General features: G+C 39.3%; 1 protein-coding gene across 1 annotated transcript in view; it reads left to right on the forward strand.

Annotated features, from left to right (window-relative positions):
• Positions 1-20119, forward strand: part of LOC126186363 (trypsin-1-like) — a 171465-nt gene that overhangs the window by 69251 nt on the left and 82095 nt on the right. Inside the window, exon 4 of the mRNA XM_049928202.1 lies at positions 3403-3530. Within this exon, the coding sequence (XP_049784159.1) occupies positions 3403-3530 (128 nt within the window). The remainder of the gene's footprint in view (positions 1-3402; positions 3531-20119) is intronic.

Raw genomic sequence — 20119 nt, forward strand, 5'->3', positions numbered from 1 at the left:
TAGATCACAGCTTGGAGAGATTCAGCTGGTTTGCTTGCTATGGATGTGGAAGGGAAGGGACGCTAGTGCCAGGGTAGGCATGTGATGCTCGAGTGTCAGTGCTCGGGGGGGGGGGGGGGGGGGGCAGGGGGAGCAGCACATTATGAAGATGATATGGAGGTGAGTTGGGAGAGGGTTATAGGAAGAGGAAGGGGAAGCTGTTGAGTGGAAGGAGTGGTGACAGCCATTTGACGGAGATGAGACAGGATGATTCGAAGAGCAAAGGATGCTTTTTCATGATTCACGCCATCTGGATCCACACCACCAGCTTTTCTGAACTACATGGTTGGATGAATGAAATTACAGTGAAATCCAGACCTTTTTAGCTGCTTGCAGGCATTGATAAATATCAACGGGGACAGTTGAAAATGTGTGCCCCAACCAGGACTTGAACCTGGGATCTCCTGCTTACATGGCAGACGCTCTATCCAACTGAGTCATCAAGGACACAGAGGATAGTGCAACGGCAGGGACTTATGTCTGGCATGCTCCCCGTGAGACCCACATTTCCAGCTTATTGAACACACACTATGTTTGTAGTGCCATCTTCATATTCATATACCTGGATGGAAGTTATCCTTGAAACACAACCTTCACTTCCAGAATCACCCTGACTTCAGTCTCTGTTAACTAACTGCTCACAACCCTCCACCAACAGGTTCCCTTTCCTCTGTCCTATCGTTCTCTCCCACTTCACCTCTCCTCATCACCTTCATTGTGCACTACTCTCCACAGGTTCCAACATCTGTGCATCACATGCCTAGACCGCACACTTGCCACCCCTCCCTCCCACATTCCCAGACAGCAAACCAGTGGCCTCCCTCCAAGATACTAATTACCAACCCCAGTCCCTCTGCCTGCCATTCTCTTCCTCTACCATCCCTGACACAACCTCGCCGGCTGTTGTGGCCAAGAGGTTCTAGGCACTTCAGTCTGGAACCACGCGATCGCTACAGTCGCAGGTTCGAATCCTGCCTCGGGCATGGATGTGTGTGATGTCCTTAGGTTAGTTAGGTTTAAGTAGTTCTAAGTTCTAGGGGACTGATGACCTCAGATGTTAAGTCCCATAGTGCTCTTTTGTGTGTACCTGTCGATGACTCAAACACATCTGCTTCGTGGTGAGTGTCTGCTTTACTCCTGAAGTATTTATATTACAGGAAATACGCTGATGAGCCAAAACATTATGACCATCTATGTTGGTCCATCTTTGGAAAACAATATGGCAGTGATTCTGCGTGCCATGGATTCAACAAGTCCTTAGTAGGTTTCCGAAGGTATGTGGCACAGATGCTTATGCACAAGCCATGCAATTCCAGTAAATTATGAGCCAGTGGATTGTAGGTGCATAGCTGGCACATGATAGTGTCCCAGTTGTGGTCTGCTTGAGCACTTTACATAGATATTCATGACTGTATCACATGAACAGCTGACCAGCTTCACCATTTCTGGGATGCTCATTTCCAGGTGCCAGGCAATAACAATCTCCTCTTTATCAGAGTCCCTTTTTTCAGTGGATTTCCCCATTTACAGCTTGTATCATTGACAGAATAAGTCTGCATTCATCTCTGTTCCACTTATATTCTTTCTTTACTGCACCATGGGCCCTCAACACCACCAGATGGCACTCAACTTTGCGAAGGGCAGTAGTCATAATGTTGTGGCTCATCAGTTTAATATTCAACAATTATGTTATACACAGCTTACGTACTCTTAAAATAAAATCAGGTAACTGTTAGTTACAAGAAAAGCAGTGGCTCATCAGTGTAATATTCAACAATTAAGTTATACAGGGCTTATCTAATCTTAAAATAAAATCAGGTAAATGTTAGTTGCAAGAAAAGAATTGCTTATTATCTTCTGTCCCACAATGATGTGTGCATTAAATCCTTCCCACAGTTTCTGCTTATCACCCGTACATGGCAAAGTACTGTTTGCTGACCTGTAGAATAGTTTTCTATGCAGTGCTATGTCAACTCATGAATTTTCTGTAGTACAGAGATGAACCATGGAGCTACTTTGTTGTAAATTTTTGCAGAATTAATCTGACTACAGCCATAGATATGAAATATGGAAACATTAAAAAATTCAGAAGAACCTTAGTAGCCGGTAGAAACAAATCAGTAAATAAATAAATGTATATGACTAATAAACTAATAAAGTACATAAACTGAAACATTTATAAGATAGAAATATAATGGTCATACCATGAATTAAATATGTAACTGAAATTCTGTGGTGTCCAACTGAATGGCATGCTAAACTGAAATCAACACATAGATAAACTACTCAAAAAAATTATTTTGGTATGGTATGTTTTGCACTTTTAAGCACTTGAGATTTTGTTTGCTTGTAAATGAGACTGTTAATTTATTTGTATCCTCTCACTTCCTGCTATCTTATGGAATTATCTTCTGAGTCTCTGCAGCTGAAGTAATTAAACTATTTATTCAACAGAAGTGAGCAGTAAGAACAATGTATAAAGTCAAAACTACACATGTTACAAAGGTTTCTCTGTATGTTTCAAAATTCTTACGTTCATTTTCCAATCTATTTATTTTTAATTATAGTTTTTGCTAATAATAAAAATAAGCTTGAGCTGAGCAAAGATTCACACACCACCAATATGAGATTCAAAGTAATTTTAATTTACACTTTGCCTCCTTTCCTACATATGAGGGAGATGCACTGTATTTTTTGGAAAAGACTTCAACAAACCATCATCAGTTGTAAATCCCTAGAAATTCATATTATGAAGAATACTGTATTAGCATCTTTCTGCAAATTATCTTATTATCCAGTTAAAAGTAAGGTATTCAAGATATCTGTCAGCAGCAGGACATGTAAAATGTTCATTGTAAATGGTTTTGTACTGCTGTTGCATGATACTCACTTATTATTTGATTAATATCAGTACAGTCACACAGTAAAAGGTACATAGCAGGTGATTAATATAATTGAGGAAACAGCAGTAGTGGTGTTTCTACTGATTTTATTGCATTAAATGCAGCATGTATAAGCATCAGTAGGATATCACAGGAATAAAATATACAGCTTTTGAGAACAAAACATAAAAACTTGGCTATACAATTTAGACATTGTTGCTACCTTTTATAATTTTGAGTGTGTGGAATCAGAATGTTTTTGTTTCAGTGCTCTAGAGAACCAGTAAGTGAGTGATGAGGTTAGGCAGATTCTAGGGAATGGTACACACAAGATACAGAATATCATGAGAGTTGAACTTCTCATATCCATCAAATTTCTTACTTAATAACTTTAATGCATCTGCTGGAGATCTTAGGTTTATCTATAAATTAGTCATTAAATCTGGAGTAATATATTATGACATTTAAATTTTACTTCCAGGAGAGATTCCGTGGCAAGTGTCAATACACGAAAACAATAGACATCTATGTGGTGGCTCTATTTTGGACTCTGAATGGGTGCTGACAGCGGCACATTGCTTTCTGGATAACAACCCTAGTCCATACCTTGTAAGTAACATTTGTGTGAAAAACCAACATTTAAACAATGGAAAATCCAGGATGGAATGTAACAATACGAGAGAAGGAATGTTGCTACTCACCATGTAGCAGAGATGCTGAGCTGCGATAGGCACAATAAAAAGATTCACACAATCATAGCTTTCAGCCATTAAGGCCTTTGTCAGCAGTAGACACACACACACACACACACACACACACACACACACACACACACACACACTCACGCATGTGCAACTTGCACACTCCTCTGCAGTCTCAGAGAGCTGAAACTACACTGCGAGCAGCAGCACCAGTGCATGATGGGAGTGGCGACTGGTTGGAGGGTAAGGAGTTGGGTTGGTCAGGGAGGGGGAGGGATAGTACGGTGGGAGTGGCGGACAGTGAAGTGTTGCAGTTTAGATGGAGGGTTGGAGAGAAGGTGTGGAGGGGGGAGGGGGTAAATAGCGGAAAGGAGAGAAATAAAAATAAAAGAAATTAAAATACTGCGTGTGGTGGTGAAATGATGGCTGTGTAGTGCTGGAATGGGAACAGGGAGGGGGCTGGATGGGTGAGGACATTGACTAACAAAGGTTGAGGCCAGGAGGGTCACAGGAACATAGGCTGTATTGCAGGGAAAGTTCCCATCTGTGCAATTCATTAAAGCTGGTGTTGGTGGGAAGAATCCATATGGTACAGGCTGTGAAGCAGTCCTTGAGATGAGGGGTATCATGTTTGGCAGCGTGTTCAGCTATAGGGTGGTCCACTTGTTTTTTGGCCACAGTTTGTCAGTGGCCGTTCATGCGGACAGACAGCTTGTTGGTTGTCATGCCTACATAGAATGCAGCACAATGGTTGCAGCTGAGCTTGTAGATCACATGACTGGTTTCACAGGTAGCCATGCCTTTGATGTGACAGGTAATGTTAGTGACCGGACTGGAGTAGGTGGTGGTAGGAGGATGTATGGGACAGGTCTTTAATGTTAAGATATTAATGAAAAAGATTCAGATCCAGTCATTTAGTTGCCATTTCTCAGTGTATTACAGAGGTTGTGGAGTAAGTGCTGGAAATTCTTGAATTGTTACTATTGAGCTTTGTCATTTTCTCAGGATTAATATTTTTCATATGAGGACAGGAGAACGTAACATAACAATACACTCCTTAGTAAAGCTTCTTTAATAAATTCCACTTTAAAGTGATAATCAAATTGTAACAAAACATAGTTATAAGAAAAATGCTTTTCACAGAATCATAAATAAAGACAGAATAAATGGAGAGAATTTACAGACAAATAGTGGCAAAAATTTTTGAAGCATAAATTGTTGACAAGAAATTTAATCCCTTCTTACATATACCCATGTGGCACTTTAAGTCCCATTTCCTCCTCTGATAGGCCCAAGGGTTAAATTGTAAAAGAAAAAAGTAGAAGACATATCTAAGTTCAATTTAGACAGATATCTAGGAGCAATTTATCAAGAAGAAATAACTCAGTAGAAATAAGGAGACTATACTTAATTGAGAATTAAGAACATGGACAGTGCTTTAAAATTCATGAGCGTGTCACAAAATATTTAAAAATTATATTCATATTTATAAAAACTAAAAATCTCTGTGAATAAAGCAAAAACTTCTGGTGCACAATTAAAAAGAAATTAAATAAATATAATAACAAAAATTATACTCACTAGATTCTTCCCAGTATTAGCATAAAGCATCAGAACTAAAATGTGATGTAAAAACCTCATGCCTTGTATATTGTGAGGAAAACACAGAAAATGATATCACAGAAAATGATATTAACAAAACTAGCTTCAACATAACAAATTCTAAAGAGACAAAATCATTATATACAGTGTGTTTCACAAGATTTTGATGATTTCGAATTTGAATGGCACACAAACTAATCACAAAACAAAGTTGAGCATTTTACATAGTGTACAACATTTAGTTATGAAATACTGCATTGGACAGATGATTACCCATTGCAGCTACACAATACTCGAGATGTTTCACCCAGTTTTTGATCACATCTTTCATAACAGCTGGAAAAATTCTGGAAATTTCTCGATGAATTTGATCTTTTAACTCTTGCAAGCTTCTCTGCCACTCAGAGTACACTCTCACCTTCAAATAACCCTGTAGCTAAAAGTCTGGCATGGTGAAATCAGGTGGGTGAGGCAGTCATTTGACTCATGTGCATTTGGACAGTTTTTTGAGGGCCAGTTGACTTTCAGTTTGCTTTTCTGGCAGTTGTACAGAATTTTTTCACCCAATTGAATATTGCTTCACAAGCAGGATTTGGATGTTGCTTATTGTACATATACAGTACACTAGAAAGAGTATGTGAATAAATACATAGCTGATTTGCAGCTGTGCATGGTGGAAACTTCAGTATACAGAGCTGGTAGTCACAGTGGCTCTAACTCGTTGGCATTGAGTGAAACTGGACATGGATTGCAGATATTGGGTTGAAACTTTATACCACTTCAACTCTTTGTAAACTCTGTGTCAAAGTTCAGTAGCTGGTAATTGGTGGTCTACAAGTTGCTCAGCAACTCATGACCAGATGTTTTCAATGGTGAGAGATCTGGAGAATTTGATGAACAGGGCTAAAGTTGAATACCCTCTATACTGAGATCAGAACAGCACATACAACATGTTGTCTTGTGTTAACTGTCAAAAGATAACATGATGGAGACGTTGAAGATAGGGCTCAGACATTGAGCTTAACAAATCAGACACGTAATGGTTGCTGTTCAAGTAACGAGCTCTATGAACCAGTTGTGTTTGTACTGTATACCCAAGAGCACTTCATAACATTACACAAGATGCTGGAACCATGTAACAATGACGGATTTAATCTAACAATTTTTATTTTCCTCAGAGCCTGCACATACAGATACATCCACTGTGATTCACTACACAGAACTGGCACGTATCTGAAAATATGATGTGGCACCACCCCTGTATTCAGCATTGTCAGTCTATTCAGCATTGTCAGTCATCAGATGTACCAATGTCAGTGCACCTCTCACTGCTGCTGAGTCAAGGAAAGCAACAAAAATTGTTGCTATGCAGACAGTCAATGTTGCTCCAGACGCTTTTTCCAACTGTGCATGACAATCATTTGATTGTGATCATTGTGAGCAGCAATACTGTCGGACAATAAACTGCAGCATCAATAGGCCACATTAGTCAAGACATTAGTCTAACATTATTCTCATGACTGCACTTCGTGCATGTGGCAGCCAAAAATTGCACTTTTCTTTTTGTTTACTAATGATGACCTCTAACAGTGGTGAAAAAATGTCAGTTGTTGGAGTCAGCAGCTTTTAGAAAGTGACAACAACTTTAGTGTCAGATCTGAGAGTTGACAAGACATAGACACTGAGGGAAATGAAAATATGCAGTAAAGCAACAACTGCTACAACATGAATTTATGCTTGTTAAGTTATGCTTGTTATGTCAGCTTACCATTACTTTTTGTTTACTAGTAGGAGTGTTATAAATGCACCACTAGTACAGAAATGGTGTGATCAGTTACTTTGTCTTATGCAGGTGGCTCTGTGCAAAACAAAAACAACTGCTGACCAAATGAACTTATTTATTTATGACTATGTAGCTTCTCAACTAAATTCAGGAGAAGTTATAGGGTTTTTAACTGGCAAGACATAAAACTGCATCCCAGCATTTGCGTGGAGTGATTTAGGCAAATCACAGAAAATGGGATGTGGATCTGAACCATCAGCCTTCCGAATGCGAGTGCAGTGTGCTAACAATAGTGTCATTTTGCTTGGTTTCAAAGTACAGTTGATTATGGAACATCTGAGGTATATGTTCAGCTTTGTATGCCACCAAGGGGCATTACATTTGATAAATCTCTCTTGCTCTGAAAATAATATATTGGATGGAGAAAGTTTCTTCCTTCAAAGCAATACTAGATTTGGCATAATTTTTATTTATTTATTTATTTTTATTCTTTGTTCTGTAAAACTGTTCTAGTTATATGCAGGACTTAACTGTTTATACTGGAAAGGACACAATCATTTTTAAATTTGATTCATAAATTAAAATCAACACAGGTAGGTCTCATCAGTGAGCAGGACACATGGTACGACAGCAGCAACCTGCAATAGGAGAAATTACCCTTTGAAGCGTAGGTACTTGCGTTCAAAATACCCACTTGGAGGATTAATGGTATCTGTTGCTAACAATAAAAGTCATTTTTAGTTGAACTATGGTTCAAACAACTATGTTCCATCAATACATGCATTCATTCATTCATCCATTCATATATTATGTTCCGTAAATCCAGTCATGGAGAAGAGCCTTCAGGGACTTTGAATGAGTCAAGTCATACATTATCTGGCAAAAGCAATCTCTACTTACTAGTTCAATTAGGACTAGCAAAGGAAGAAGGAAGATTAGGGTTTACCTTAAGCCAACAGTGAGGTCATTAGGGACAGAAGCTCAGATTGTGGAAGGATAAGGAAGGTGAATGGCTCTGCCATTCCAAATGAATTGTCTTGGCATTCACCTGAAGCAATTTATAGAAATCATGGGAAACCTAAATCTGGATGGCTGGACAGGTACTTGAACTGTTGTCCATTAGAATACGAGTCCAGTGTCATACCACTCACCACAAGGCTCAGTTTATGACTAGTGCTAATCTACTGTTACCAATAATTGTGGGAATTATTTCTAGGTTACTTTGTATGTGCATGTTAGAAGAAAAACAATTGCTTTGAAACAAAGCCATTGTCCCTTCTTTTATACTATCCAGCTGCTGTTTTTACCCAATACTTGAAGCAAAGTATTTATGTAACTTCACACAGGCTGCTATCAGCTGTCTCTATCCTGGAAAAGTAAATATCTGTTTGATGAAAACTTTATAGAGTTATACAAAATTTACTGAGTCTAAATAATTTGATAAACTGTGGGAGTGGCTGGCAACATATTCTTTTACTTTTGGTTTGACTATATGGGGATTTTAAATTTCTTGCCTGATTTCCACTAGCAACCTGTTATAGCTTTTTGCATTGGAGTACAACACTTCATTCTGAACCCTAGAGGGAGTGTGAAGTTTATATGAAAATTATGTTTGCTTCTAGTATTGTGATAGTGAATAGCAGAGTTTATCCACTCGTTTTCAATGACAAACACTTTTCAAGAGCATATATATTGATGTATAAGTATAAAAATCTGTAGTCCCTGCAGCTGTTTGGTTATCAACTTTACACAATAGTCGTATTGAATGATTCTGTAGAATAAACAATCTTTTTTGTTATAATTCTGTAGTAATATCTGAAAACACATCGTGGCACTAGGCTGCTGGCACGCTACACGTAAAATATTCCACCAGTGGCACGTACACAGGTCGGCTGCCAGAGACCGCCTTCAGTGGTCTGCTAATTTTGCAGCCCAATTATCCTGAAACCTATGGCACACCCAATTCCAGTGGCATTGTGTGGTCAAGTGAAATCAGAACTGAACAGGCTGGTGTCATTGGGGGTCATATGGCCTATTACATTGAGTGAGTAGTCCACACTCCATGCAACTGGGGGGGAAAAAAATCTGGTCAGATTCACCTCTGTGGTGACTTTCAAATGGAGTTAATGCTGAATCTATCGTTGACACCCAACCTTTGCCTTATCCGGACGAGTTATTCACTAAATTTTCCAGGGCCGGGGGGCAGATTTTTTCCAAAATTGATTTACCTGAAGCCTGTTTACAGTTTCCATTTATGAGGGTTCTAAATGGCTCCTAGTGAGTAACAAGTCCTTCAGGTTGTACCAATATCAGTGCCTCCTGTTTGGCACAGCTAGCATCCCGGCAATTTTTTAGCATTTTTTGGAACAATTGAAAATGTCCATTCAAGGTGCATCAACTGTCTCGATGACATCATGATGGTTGCATCCATCAAAGAGCTTTTATGTAACTCATACACCTTGTTCACAGTCTTACGTACTGCAGGGTTGAAATGAAACTTGGCCAAGTAACACTATTCTCAGCCATCCATTGTGTATTTTGGTTTTCTCAGGGAAGTGTTGAGCCTGTACATCATCATGTTGCTGCTGTCATAACTCTGCTTCACCCTACAAATGCCAAAAAACTCCAAGCATTTTTTAGGTAAATTTGCTTACTGTCATAAATTTTTCCTGGGCGTGGCCACATTGGCTGACCCCTTCCACAAGTTGCTCCATAAGAATATTCCTTTTCAGTGGATGCCGGCCTGCAAGCACATGTTCATGCTTTTGAAATCTGAATTACGTTCTACTGCTTGGCTACCTTTCCATCCTGGCCACAAACTGGTTTTGGCTACGGATGCCTGTCAGTGTGGACTTGGGGCCATTCTCGGACGTCAATGTAAGGATGTTTCCAAATATCTTACAGCTTAGGCATCAAAAACGCTCAACACTGCTCAGCAGTGTTACTCCCAAATTGGAAAAGGAAGCACTTGGTACTGTCTGTGCCCTCAAAAAGTTTCCTGTGTTCTTGCTTGGGGCTAAATACCACCTCATTACTGACCACAAGCCCTTGGTTTCGTTGTTTAATCGTTCTGCTTCATTGCCTGACAAAGCAGTACGTCGCTTACAGATTTGGGCCTTTTTTCTGTATTGCTACAACTATGAAATACATTTTCGACCTACTGCACAACTCACTAAAGCTAAAGCATTGTGCCAGCTTCCGACGGGTTCGGATCCTACTTTTGATCAGGATGAACTCCTTTGTTTTCAGTCAGATGTTGAGTCGCAATTTACAGTGAATGGGTTTGCTATTACAGCCTCCCAGATCTCATTTGCTGTTACTGCTCATACGGTTTTGCATCAAGTTGTTCACCTCAATCAGCATGGGTGGCCTGACAGACTTCAGAGCAGAGCTTCTGATCCTTTGCATGACTATTTTGCCCTCTGTCACCACCTTTCAGTATTTGATGGTGTTATTCTCTTAGCTACAGATGGGTCGTGATCACGGCCTAGCCACTCTGCAGTGGGATGTGTTCCAGCTCGTATGTCAGAAACACTGGGGGTTCTCGGTTACCAAGTTATTGGCCCATCAGCTTGTGTGTCACCACGGCATTGATAGTGACATTTTGTTGCGGCCTACTATTAGTGTGCTGCCTAATAGGTGGCACAGTGGGTGCTGCTCTCTCTGTGACCCACACTGCAGCATCTGTGGAAATGTGTCCTGTTAATTTTGTGGGACCCGTCCTACATTTCTCCTGGTTGTCAATGCTTTGTCTAAATTTGCATATCTTATCCATTGTACTTCAATGTCAGCTGTGTCTGTGATTCAGGCCCCCTCCAAATTTTTTCTATTGAAGGATTTTCTTATATGCTTGTGGCAGATAATGGTCCACAGTTTGTATCTCAGACCCTGCATGATTTCTGTACCTTGTGACTGCTCCTCCTTTTCACCACCAATCTAATGGCAAGGTGGAATGTCTCATCTCCATGTTCAAGGTTCAAATTAAGAAGTATGTCACAGACTCCTTATTGGACAATACCTTGACATGCTTCTTGAGTCCTTACAGGTTTACAGCGGTGGGGGATTGGAGCCCGGCCAAGATGTTCCATGGTCATCAGCCAAGCACCCCACTGTATCTGCTCATGCTGCTCGATGAACACCCATCAGTGCCCTCATCGCAGGGCCCTGGCTCTGTGCTCTGGGCTCAGGGGCTCAGCCTCTCACTAACATAAATTGCCAACAGAGTATTTTTTCTTGTTAGATTCCAGCATAATTGTGTTTATTAGCTCATACAGTGCTTTCTCTTTGCAGAAGCCAAACTGTGTTGTTAAAAGGTTATCTCAGAAATATGGTTCAATATTCAGTTGTGAAGCTACCTTTTCAAAAAAAAAAAAATTTAAGACCATGGAAGGAGGGAGATGGGTCTAAAATTAGATGTCAGTTGCTTTATCCACTTTTATAAATGGTTGTTACTGTCACATACTTCAGTCTTTCAGGAAATACACCTCAATCCATTGATTATCTGTGAAGTTAATCAAGGATGACGACCAAATCTTCACAAATTTTAATGTTTTAGCTGAAATAGCATTGTAGCCAGAAGAGTTAGTAGTCATTGTTTACAGGACTGTATTTTACATAAAAGCTCACTTAACACCTGAAAAAATTGTTCATTTAATAAACTGAAAATAACTCCACAATATAAATATGAGCTCAGTGAAGTTGTTTTGTCTGCTCATATAAGAGAACTGGACACAAAATGCTCAGAACGTGTAATCTGTCTGTAAATTGAATATCATGCAGGGGTCATAGTGGCATCCCGGAAGAATACCACGGCTGCCATACAGGATGACTTAAGAAGCAATTTCCCCTCTAGCAGCATAGAACAGTTCACGGAGATTTATGTAGATTCTGTCCATATGTGATTCGTGAGTTAGTGTTATTAGTAACCTCATATCTCCATTCCATGTAGTGCTGACACATTTTGTGGAAAATAAACGTCCCCAGAGTTGCCTGTGTACTGCATCACCAGTGGTTCATAAGTGCATGAACACAAACCAGCGAGGTTTACCTTCCTTCTGCTGCTATCCCACACATGCCCCCTTCAGCCTGTTACACATTTTATCCCATAATATGGTTCTGCTGCGGTCAGAGATGATACACACATTTAATATTGTTTTTAACAACTTCATTTAAAGTTAAACATTAATTTCATACCATTAAAACAATATTTTCAATAATATGCAATTTTTCCACACTCCTGCAATGTGGAAACTGTTAGTCCGGGGGTGGGGGTGGGGGTGGGGGAGGGGGGGGGGGAAGGAGAAGGGGGGAGAGAGAGAGAGAGAGAGAGAGAGAGAGAGAGAGAATGAATAGGATGTTTTTTTGTAGTAAATTTAATGTAGTTTAATTTTGTATTGGGAAACATATTTGCTAGAAGCAGCAGTTTTCAAAAAATGGTTCAAATGGCTCTAAGTACTATGGGACTTAACATCGCAGGTCATCACTCCCCTAGACTTAGAACTACTTTAACTAACCTAAGGACATCACACACATCCATGCCTGAGGCAGCATTCGAACCTGTGACTGTAGCAGCAGCACGGTTCTGGACTGAAGCGCCTAGAACCGCTCGGCCACAGTGGCCGGCTCAGCAGTTTTTAAGTTGTTTGAGAAGAACATAAAAAATTACCTTTAAATGCCCCTCCCCCATGTCAGTGCTCATTTCTCACTGCTCAGGATCTTTTTTGTATTGATATGAGAAGTTCATTTTTCTTATTTAATTAGCTCCTTATGTTTTAATGGAAAGGTTCAAATGTATTATCATGTTACTTTTTGTACTCTCCAGGTTACTATTCCTTGTTTCTCCACTGTAAGTTGCAACTGTGTTTGTAGTTATTTAGCAGCTCTGTCTTTCAGAAGCATTTACCTGAAGAAGGCCTGTTGAAAATATTAAAAATTACTGGGATTGGACAGACAATGCTGTGGCTTCACTGAATGCTTCTGGAAATTAGTCATCCAAAGCAACATCTTACTGGAAACATCCACATGTAGATCATGCCATGTGTGGTGTGATGATATGAGGAGCAATGCATCAGTCACACCTGTATGTGACTGGCTCTCTGTTCAGTGATTCCAAAGCTCGACATTTATGATTGTAATGAAAAGATATATGAATAATTTTCATATAGACTTTGATCAAACAATGGAAAATCCAGGATGGAATATAGTAACAATATTATGAAAAAGAAAGTTGTTACTCACCATCAGTCACACATGTATGTGACTGGATCTCTGTTCAGTGATTCCAAAGCTCTGGATTTATGATTGTAATGGAAAGATATATGAATAATTTTCATATAGACGTGATCAAACAATGGAAAATTCAGGATGGAATGTAACAATATTATGAAAAGGAAGTTGCTACTCACCATATAGCTGAGTTGCAGATAGACGCAATAAAAAGAATGTCACAAATAAAGCTTTCGGCCAGTAAGGCCTTCATCAAAAACCAATGGCAGACACACACACACACACACACACACACACACACACACACACACACACACTCACACTTACACACACATGCAAATGCAACTCACACACATGACTGCAGTCTCAGGCAACTGAAACCACACTGCAGTCTCAGGCAACTGAAACCACACTGCATTGTGGTTTCAGTTGCCTGAGACTGCAATCATGTATGAGAGTTGCATTTGCACGCGCGCGCGCGTGTGTGTGTGTGTGTGTGTGTGTGTGTGTGTGTGTGTGTGTGTGTGTGTGTCGTCTGTTTTTGACGTAGGCCTTACTGGCCGAAAGCTTTTTATGTGCAGTCTTTTTGTTGAGCCTGTCTGCGACTCAGCATCTCATATACGTAGACTTTGCTTCTTTGTATTGGACTCATTATGGGGTACAGTATTCTGGTTTTCATCAAGCTCCCATCATTATAAAGCAATAATTTGTTATTACCATCTTCTTCAGCCTGACAGATAGAAAATTATTGTATCAGCAACTCCTACAAATTATCTGATGATCTATACTCAAGGACTGAAAATTATCATCACTTTTATGTAAAATAGGATCTATCATTTTAAACTGGTTTATGTTTTTTTTTTTTCAAATATAGATAATTGGTGCCCTGCCTAATATCATGTAGGGTCCCTGCAAACACGCAGAAATGCTGCAACATGACGTGGCATGGACTCAGCTAATGTCTGAAGTAGTGCTGGAGGGAACTGACACCATGAATCCTGCAGGGCTGTCCATAAGAATACGATGAAGCGGCATGTTGTGAGGTGTCCCAGATATCTTCAGTAATATTCATGTCTGGGGAGTTTAAACTCAGAAGAGAGTTCCTGGAGCCACTCTGTAGCAATTCTAGACTTATAGTGTGTCGCATTGTCCTGCTGAAATTGCCCAAGATCGCCGGAATGCACAATGGACATGAATGGATGCATGTTATCAGACCGGCTGCTTATGTATCTGTCACCTGTCAGAGTCATGTCTAGATGTGTCAGGGGTGCCATATCACTCCAACTATGCACACTTCACACCATTACAGAGCCTCTACCAGCTTGAACAGTCTCCTGCTGACATGTAGGGTCCATGGATTCATGAGGTTCTCTCCATACCTGTACACATCCCTCTGAACGATACAATTTGAAATGAGACTCGTCTGACCAGGTGACATGTTTCCAGGCATCAGCAGTCCAATCAAGGGTACACGAGTGGGCCTTCACCTCTGAAAGCCCATATCAATGATGTTTCGTTGAATGGTTCACACACTGACACTTATTGATGGCCCAGCACTGAAATCTGCAGCAATTTGAGGAAGGGCTGCACTTCTGTCATGCTGAATGATTCTCTTCAGTCATTATCGGTCCCGTTCCTGCAGGATCTTTGTACGACTGCAGCAATGTCAAAGATTTGATGTTTTATCAAATTCCTGATATTCATGGTACACTCATGAAATGGTTGTATGGGAAAATCCCCACTTCATCGCTACCTTGGAGATGCTGTGTTCCATCGCTTGTGCGCTGGCTATAACACCATGTTCAAAATCACTTAAATCTTGATAACCTGCCATTGTATTAGCAGTAACTGATCTAACAACTGCGCCAGACACTTATCTTTTATAGGCATAGCCGATCACAGCGCCATCTTCTGACTGTTTACATATCTCTGTATTTCAATACGCATGCTTATACCAGTTTCTTTGGCACTTCAGTATAATTGTAGTCAGGTACATGTTAAGCTTACACTGGAGGTAAACAGCAATTACTTCTTATCAAACAAGAAGCTGGAGCATTTTCAAAGTAGCAACTACTTTGCTAATTATTCTATGATGATTTGACACGAGCAAGCACAAATAATCTACAACAATTTATTGAGATAATTATTAATGCAGTTTCTTACTGTTATTTCTCTATGTTTAATTTATTCTTTTCACATCCTCTTAGATTCCCTTTTGTGATAGGATCTGTAAAATATGACAAACGAATAAAGTTACAAAACTACGTTGTTACAGTTCATTACATTATTTAATGTCCAAAGCATTAAAAGTCTTTTCAGATTGTTCACAATATGTGCTGTCCATTAAGTCAACTGTGTGTCTTCTTCAGGAGCCTACTGATGTGTTTTTGCAATGGCTCACCAATATATGTGTGACTCACTAGAAAAGTGCGGGTGCCAAGGGGGTACGGATGTAACGTCATCATAGATGAATCATGGAGGATGACGACATCCAATGCTCTCCTCAGAGAAATGGGCCACTACATTCACATGAGCAATGCAGGAGAAGCATAGCTACAAGCTGTGGCCTAGCCTGCATGTAGAATGTTCACACCCAGTTCAAATGTCCAGATTCCAGTTCCCCATCTGTGTTAACTTGGAGTCATTTACCCACAGGCCATGATACCTTAGTACCATCCATGCTGGTTCCCATGCCTTGCTAAGTTGAAATTCCATGTCTCCATTAATCAGGTCATGCATATTTCAATTGCTTCTTCACTGATGGAGCCCCATTATGTGGAGGCAGGTCAGAGGATCATTGTCTCTCTATAGTTCATGGTACGTTCCATGTCAAGATAGTGTTCAGCAAAAGCAGACTTTTCTGGCTGACTCAGTCTGGTGTGATGTCTGTGTTCAGCACATCTGTCTTTAACAGTGTGATATGTCTGGCCAATGTACAATTTCCCACACAGATAGTGGGATTAATATATCCCTGGTCTTCTTAGACCTAGGTTGTCTTTAGCAGAACCCATCATTGTTTACACTTGCATTGGATGGTGGAATACTCATTTTATTTTATGTTTCTTTAACTGCCTGCTGATCTTAAAGGACATACCACAAACATAGAGTAGAAAAACCAGCCTTGTAGGGTTTTCTGTTTCTTCAAGCTGTCTTTGAGCTTTAATGCATGCAGGTTGAAATGCATTTTGAATCTGTTTATCAGAGTACCCACTTTGTACAAACACAGAGTGAAGATGGCTAAGATCTGCTGATAGGCTCCCTGGATCTGAGATAACTTTAGCTCTTTGAACAAAAATCTATAACACATCACTGCATTGAGATGGGTGATGGCAGCTCATAGTTAATAGATATAGGTCAGTGCGAGTTGGTTTCCAGAAGACACTGTCTTCTTTACTGTGGACCAAAATATCTAAGAAAGAGACGTCTCCATTTTCTCCACTTCCACGAAGCAAATGCTCAGTTAGAGTGAATTAAGGTGTTCCAGAAATGCAGGAAGCATTGCTGCTCCATGTGGCCTTACTACAAAGGCGTTGTCCACATATCTCCAGAATCATTTAGGTTTTGAAACACTGACTAACATGCTTTTTCCTCGAAGTCTTCCATGTAAAGGTTAGCTACTATGGGTGAGAAATGGCTACCCATTGCAACAAAATATTGTCCATTAAATAAAAAGTAAGTCAAGGAAAGCACATGTCTGAATAGATGTAAGATGTCCTTCTCCAGCTTAGCTCCTACAAATTGTAATGAATCCGCCAACTCACTAATGTGTCCACTTGTTTGAGACACAAAGCTATCAGTGGCTGTACAAAATCTTCTGAGTTTTGAATATGATGTTCACATTCTCCTACCAAAGGGCTCAGAGCAAAAGCCAGATGTTTTGTTACAAAATAAGTTCGGGACACAGCATGAACTACAAAGAGACAAACATCTTTTCACACACCTTTATGTACTGGGACTCTGTCATTAGAGAAGCAGTCAAAATATGTACAACTAATGGCCTGTTTAACAGAGACAACTTAGCATGGCATGCAAAACAGCATTGGCAGTATTAAGGCATCGTTGGCTGCCGAAAAACAAATACGAGTCAACACAGACATGAAGTTGGAGCCCAGACACTTAGTCTAAGTACTAACACACTGCCCACATGTGCAGTGGGCCATGATTAGTGGCTGTACTTTCTCTGTGTCATGTATGTGGAGACAGTGCCCTGTTTTTCTGGCAGAGGGTTGCATGTTGTCATCATCCTTGATTCATGTACGATGGCATTACAGTCCTAACCCTTGGTGCCTGCGCTTTTCTAGCAGGCCAGTGAGCCACTGCAGCAACAAGTCTGTAAACACCTGAAGATGATGAGCACCTGTCTCATTGAAATACTGTGCAGCTTTCACCACATAATCTGATGTGCCACATGCAAACCACTGAAGCTGTTCACAAAATATTTGACTCTTAGTTGCTGTGTCACTCCACCAGCCTCCTACCTAGTGTTATATTGGAATATACCTAATTGGTCACCTCTTTAAGGGGAAACTTGCTACTACACACATTAAGAAATAGGACAACTCAGTTTATACTATGGTTAGAATTAATTTTCAGTCAATTAAAGCATGTTCTTGTTCAACTGTCTGACAGATATTCAGAAAAAAAAGTAAAATTTCAACTGCCTTATAGTCATTTTGAGAAAAGTAGGTTTGTTTGCACTGTGCCTGTATTTCAGGTTCAACTGAAATTTTGTAAATTTTTTAACAGTAGTGTCTCTTAATATCTACAGTTTTACATGCTGTGGATGTATAGTCCCGTTGGAATACTTTGGCTGTGTATCAGTTACCTTCAAAGAAGCTTGTGGTAAGGTTTTGTGTGATTGGTATGATGTAATCATACTGTAACTGATGGAAAATGAAGAGATTGTGATGACACTTTGCATTGTGGAAGCAACTAAGGCCAGCCCCTCTGCATAACAGGCAGTTAGAAATAAAAAGAGACAGAAATCTTGGGAGATCTGGGTTGAATGAAGACAAGACAAACCTCAAAGACAGATTCGCTCCTTCCTGCCACATCCAAGATTCCTCCACAGGCCATACTTTACTGTCGGGCTAGAGGATAGTGCTGTTCGTCAGCCTTACAGAACTGCCACAACCACTTTTGTGACTGTGGACGCTAGAAATTGATTCCAGTTCTCTGCTATGAAAGAAGTTCCTCAACCACCAGTATCCTTCCTTCACTCCTCATCCAAAAACTGCCAGCACTCATTCTAGAAAAATAAAATTAGGTGTGTTGGTAGTGTCACTGATGATCAAACACCTGGGCAGTTAACCTAAATCTGTAGACTATTCAATCCTATAAAACTGAAATGAACCCTATTTATTGTATTCAAGTTGTAACATTGTATCTAAGAGGTAATTTTTCAAGAATTAAAATTTCTCTCAAAATTTAGATATATCTTTAATTTTAGCATCAGTCATGGCAAGTGTGTTGCAATGTACAACAAACACTATTACTGCACTGCTTGCATTTGACAGAATAGAGATGTTATAATAAAATATTGTCTCTTAAAATATTTAAATTTGGGTTCATATGCAAGGTGCCAGGCAGACAAGTTGCCAAAATATTGAGTCATATTATCAAGAAGATTAGGGTGGGGAAGCCTACTCAGGCTCAGTTATGCATGTTTTATACATTTATTGGCTGTTGAAATTTGATAGTGGTGGTGCAAGTACACCACAGAAACTGAATACAAGACTATATTGCGTAGTGATTGTACCCTGAGAGTTATCAACACAATATAAATCAGGCTTTGTTTGTAGTGCCTAATTAAAGACACATGTAGATCTGTACAAAATGGTTAGATACAACATAACATACAGAAAAGAAAAGAAGTACACAAAAACATTTGGCAGAAATGCTGTTTTTTTTTAACTGTTGTATGAAAACCCTTAAATTGGTGTAAATAATGACTCATTTATATGGGGCAGAAGTTAAGGTTTGAAGTTGGTTCTACAAAAGCCCACCAAGAATATTCTGCAAAGTTAAACATTCTGATTTGAGTATTTCATTAATTAACATATTATTTTGGTAAAAATATACATTTTTGGAATCATAAAATTTATGGTGAGAAGAAAATAATGCTGAAATTCTCATTACATTTTAAAAGTCAAACATTCTAGAATATGATTATTTTGATTTGGAATAACTACTGAATTACAAAATTCTTGGAAAAAGTAAAATGTTGGTTTGAAAGGGGAAAATGCGGGCTTTCAAGGAAAGTATATCAATCCTGAAACTAACAATTATTAGTTGGGTCAAATTTTGAAGTACACTTGATGAATCATAAGTTCCAAATATTTCTTTATATAACATGGTTCTGAATGAACTAATTAACATATTGTCTTCAGCAGGCTGTAAACTAGATATACAATAAAATTTAGAAACATACTGCTGGAATAAGGACTTAGATAATTCATATGTAATTCTGAATCTTTCTGTGATTTACAGATAATTCATAATAGACACGTCACTTGATATAAACACTTTTACTAATTACAAAACTGACCGATTGATGATATCTCAAAGAAGGCATAGATAAATGTATCACCCACTTCATCACATGCATGTGTCATGTCAGTACATAAACACTCACCACTTATATGTTATCGTCTGTATCATATATTACAGTACAGAACCTGTTAGCTATTACTTTATTACCAATTCTATGTCATTCACCAGCCATGGTTGGACAGACAGTGTCAAGTTTACAATAATATTACTACTATAAAATAAATTCAGTATGATACTAAAGAGGTCACTATAAAACATGAAGTTAAGAACTAGATTACAGTATACCTTACACTAATAAGACAATCAATATTAGAACACAGCGTAGTAAAATACGA

The sequence above is a fragment of the Schistocerca cancellata genome, chromosome 1 (assembly GCF_023864275.1).
Source record: "Schistocerca cancellata isolate TAMUIC-IGC-003103 chromosome 1, iqSchCanc2.1, whole genome shotgun sequence".
Lineage (NCBI taxonomy): Eukaryota > Metazoa > Arthropoda > Insecta > Orthoptera > Acrididae > Schistocerca > Schistocerca cancellata.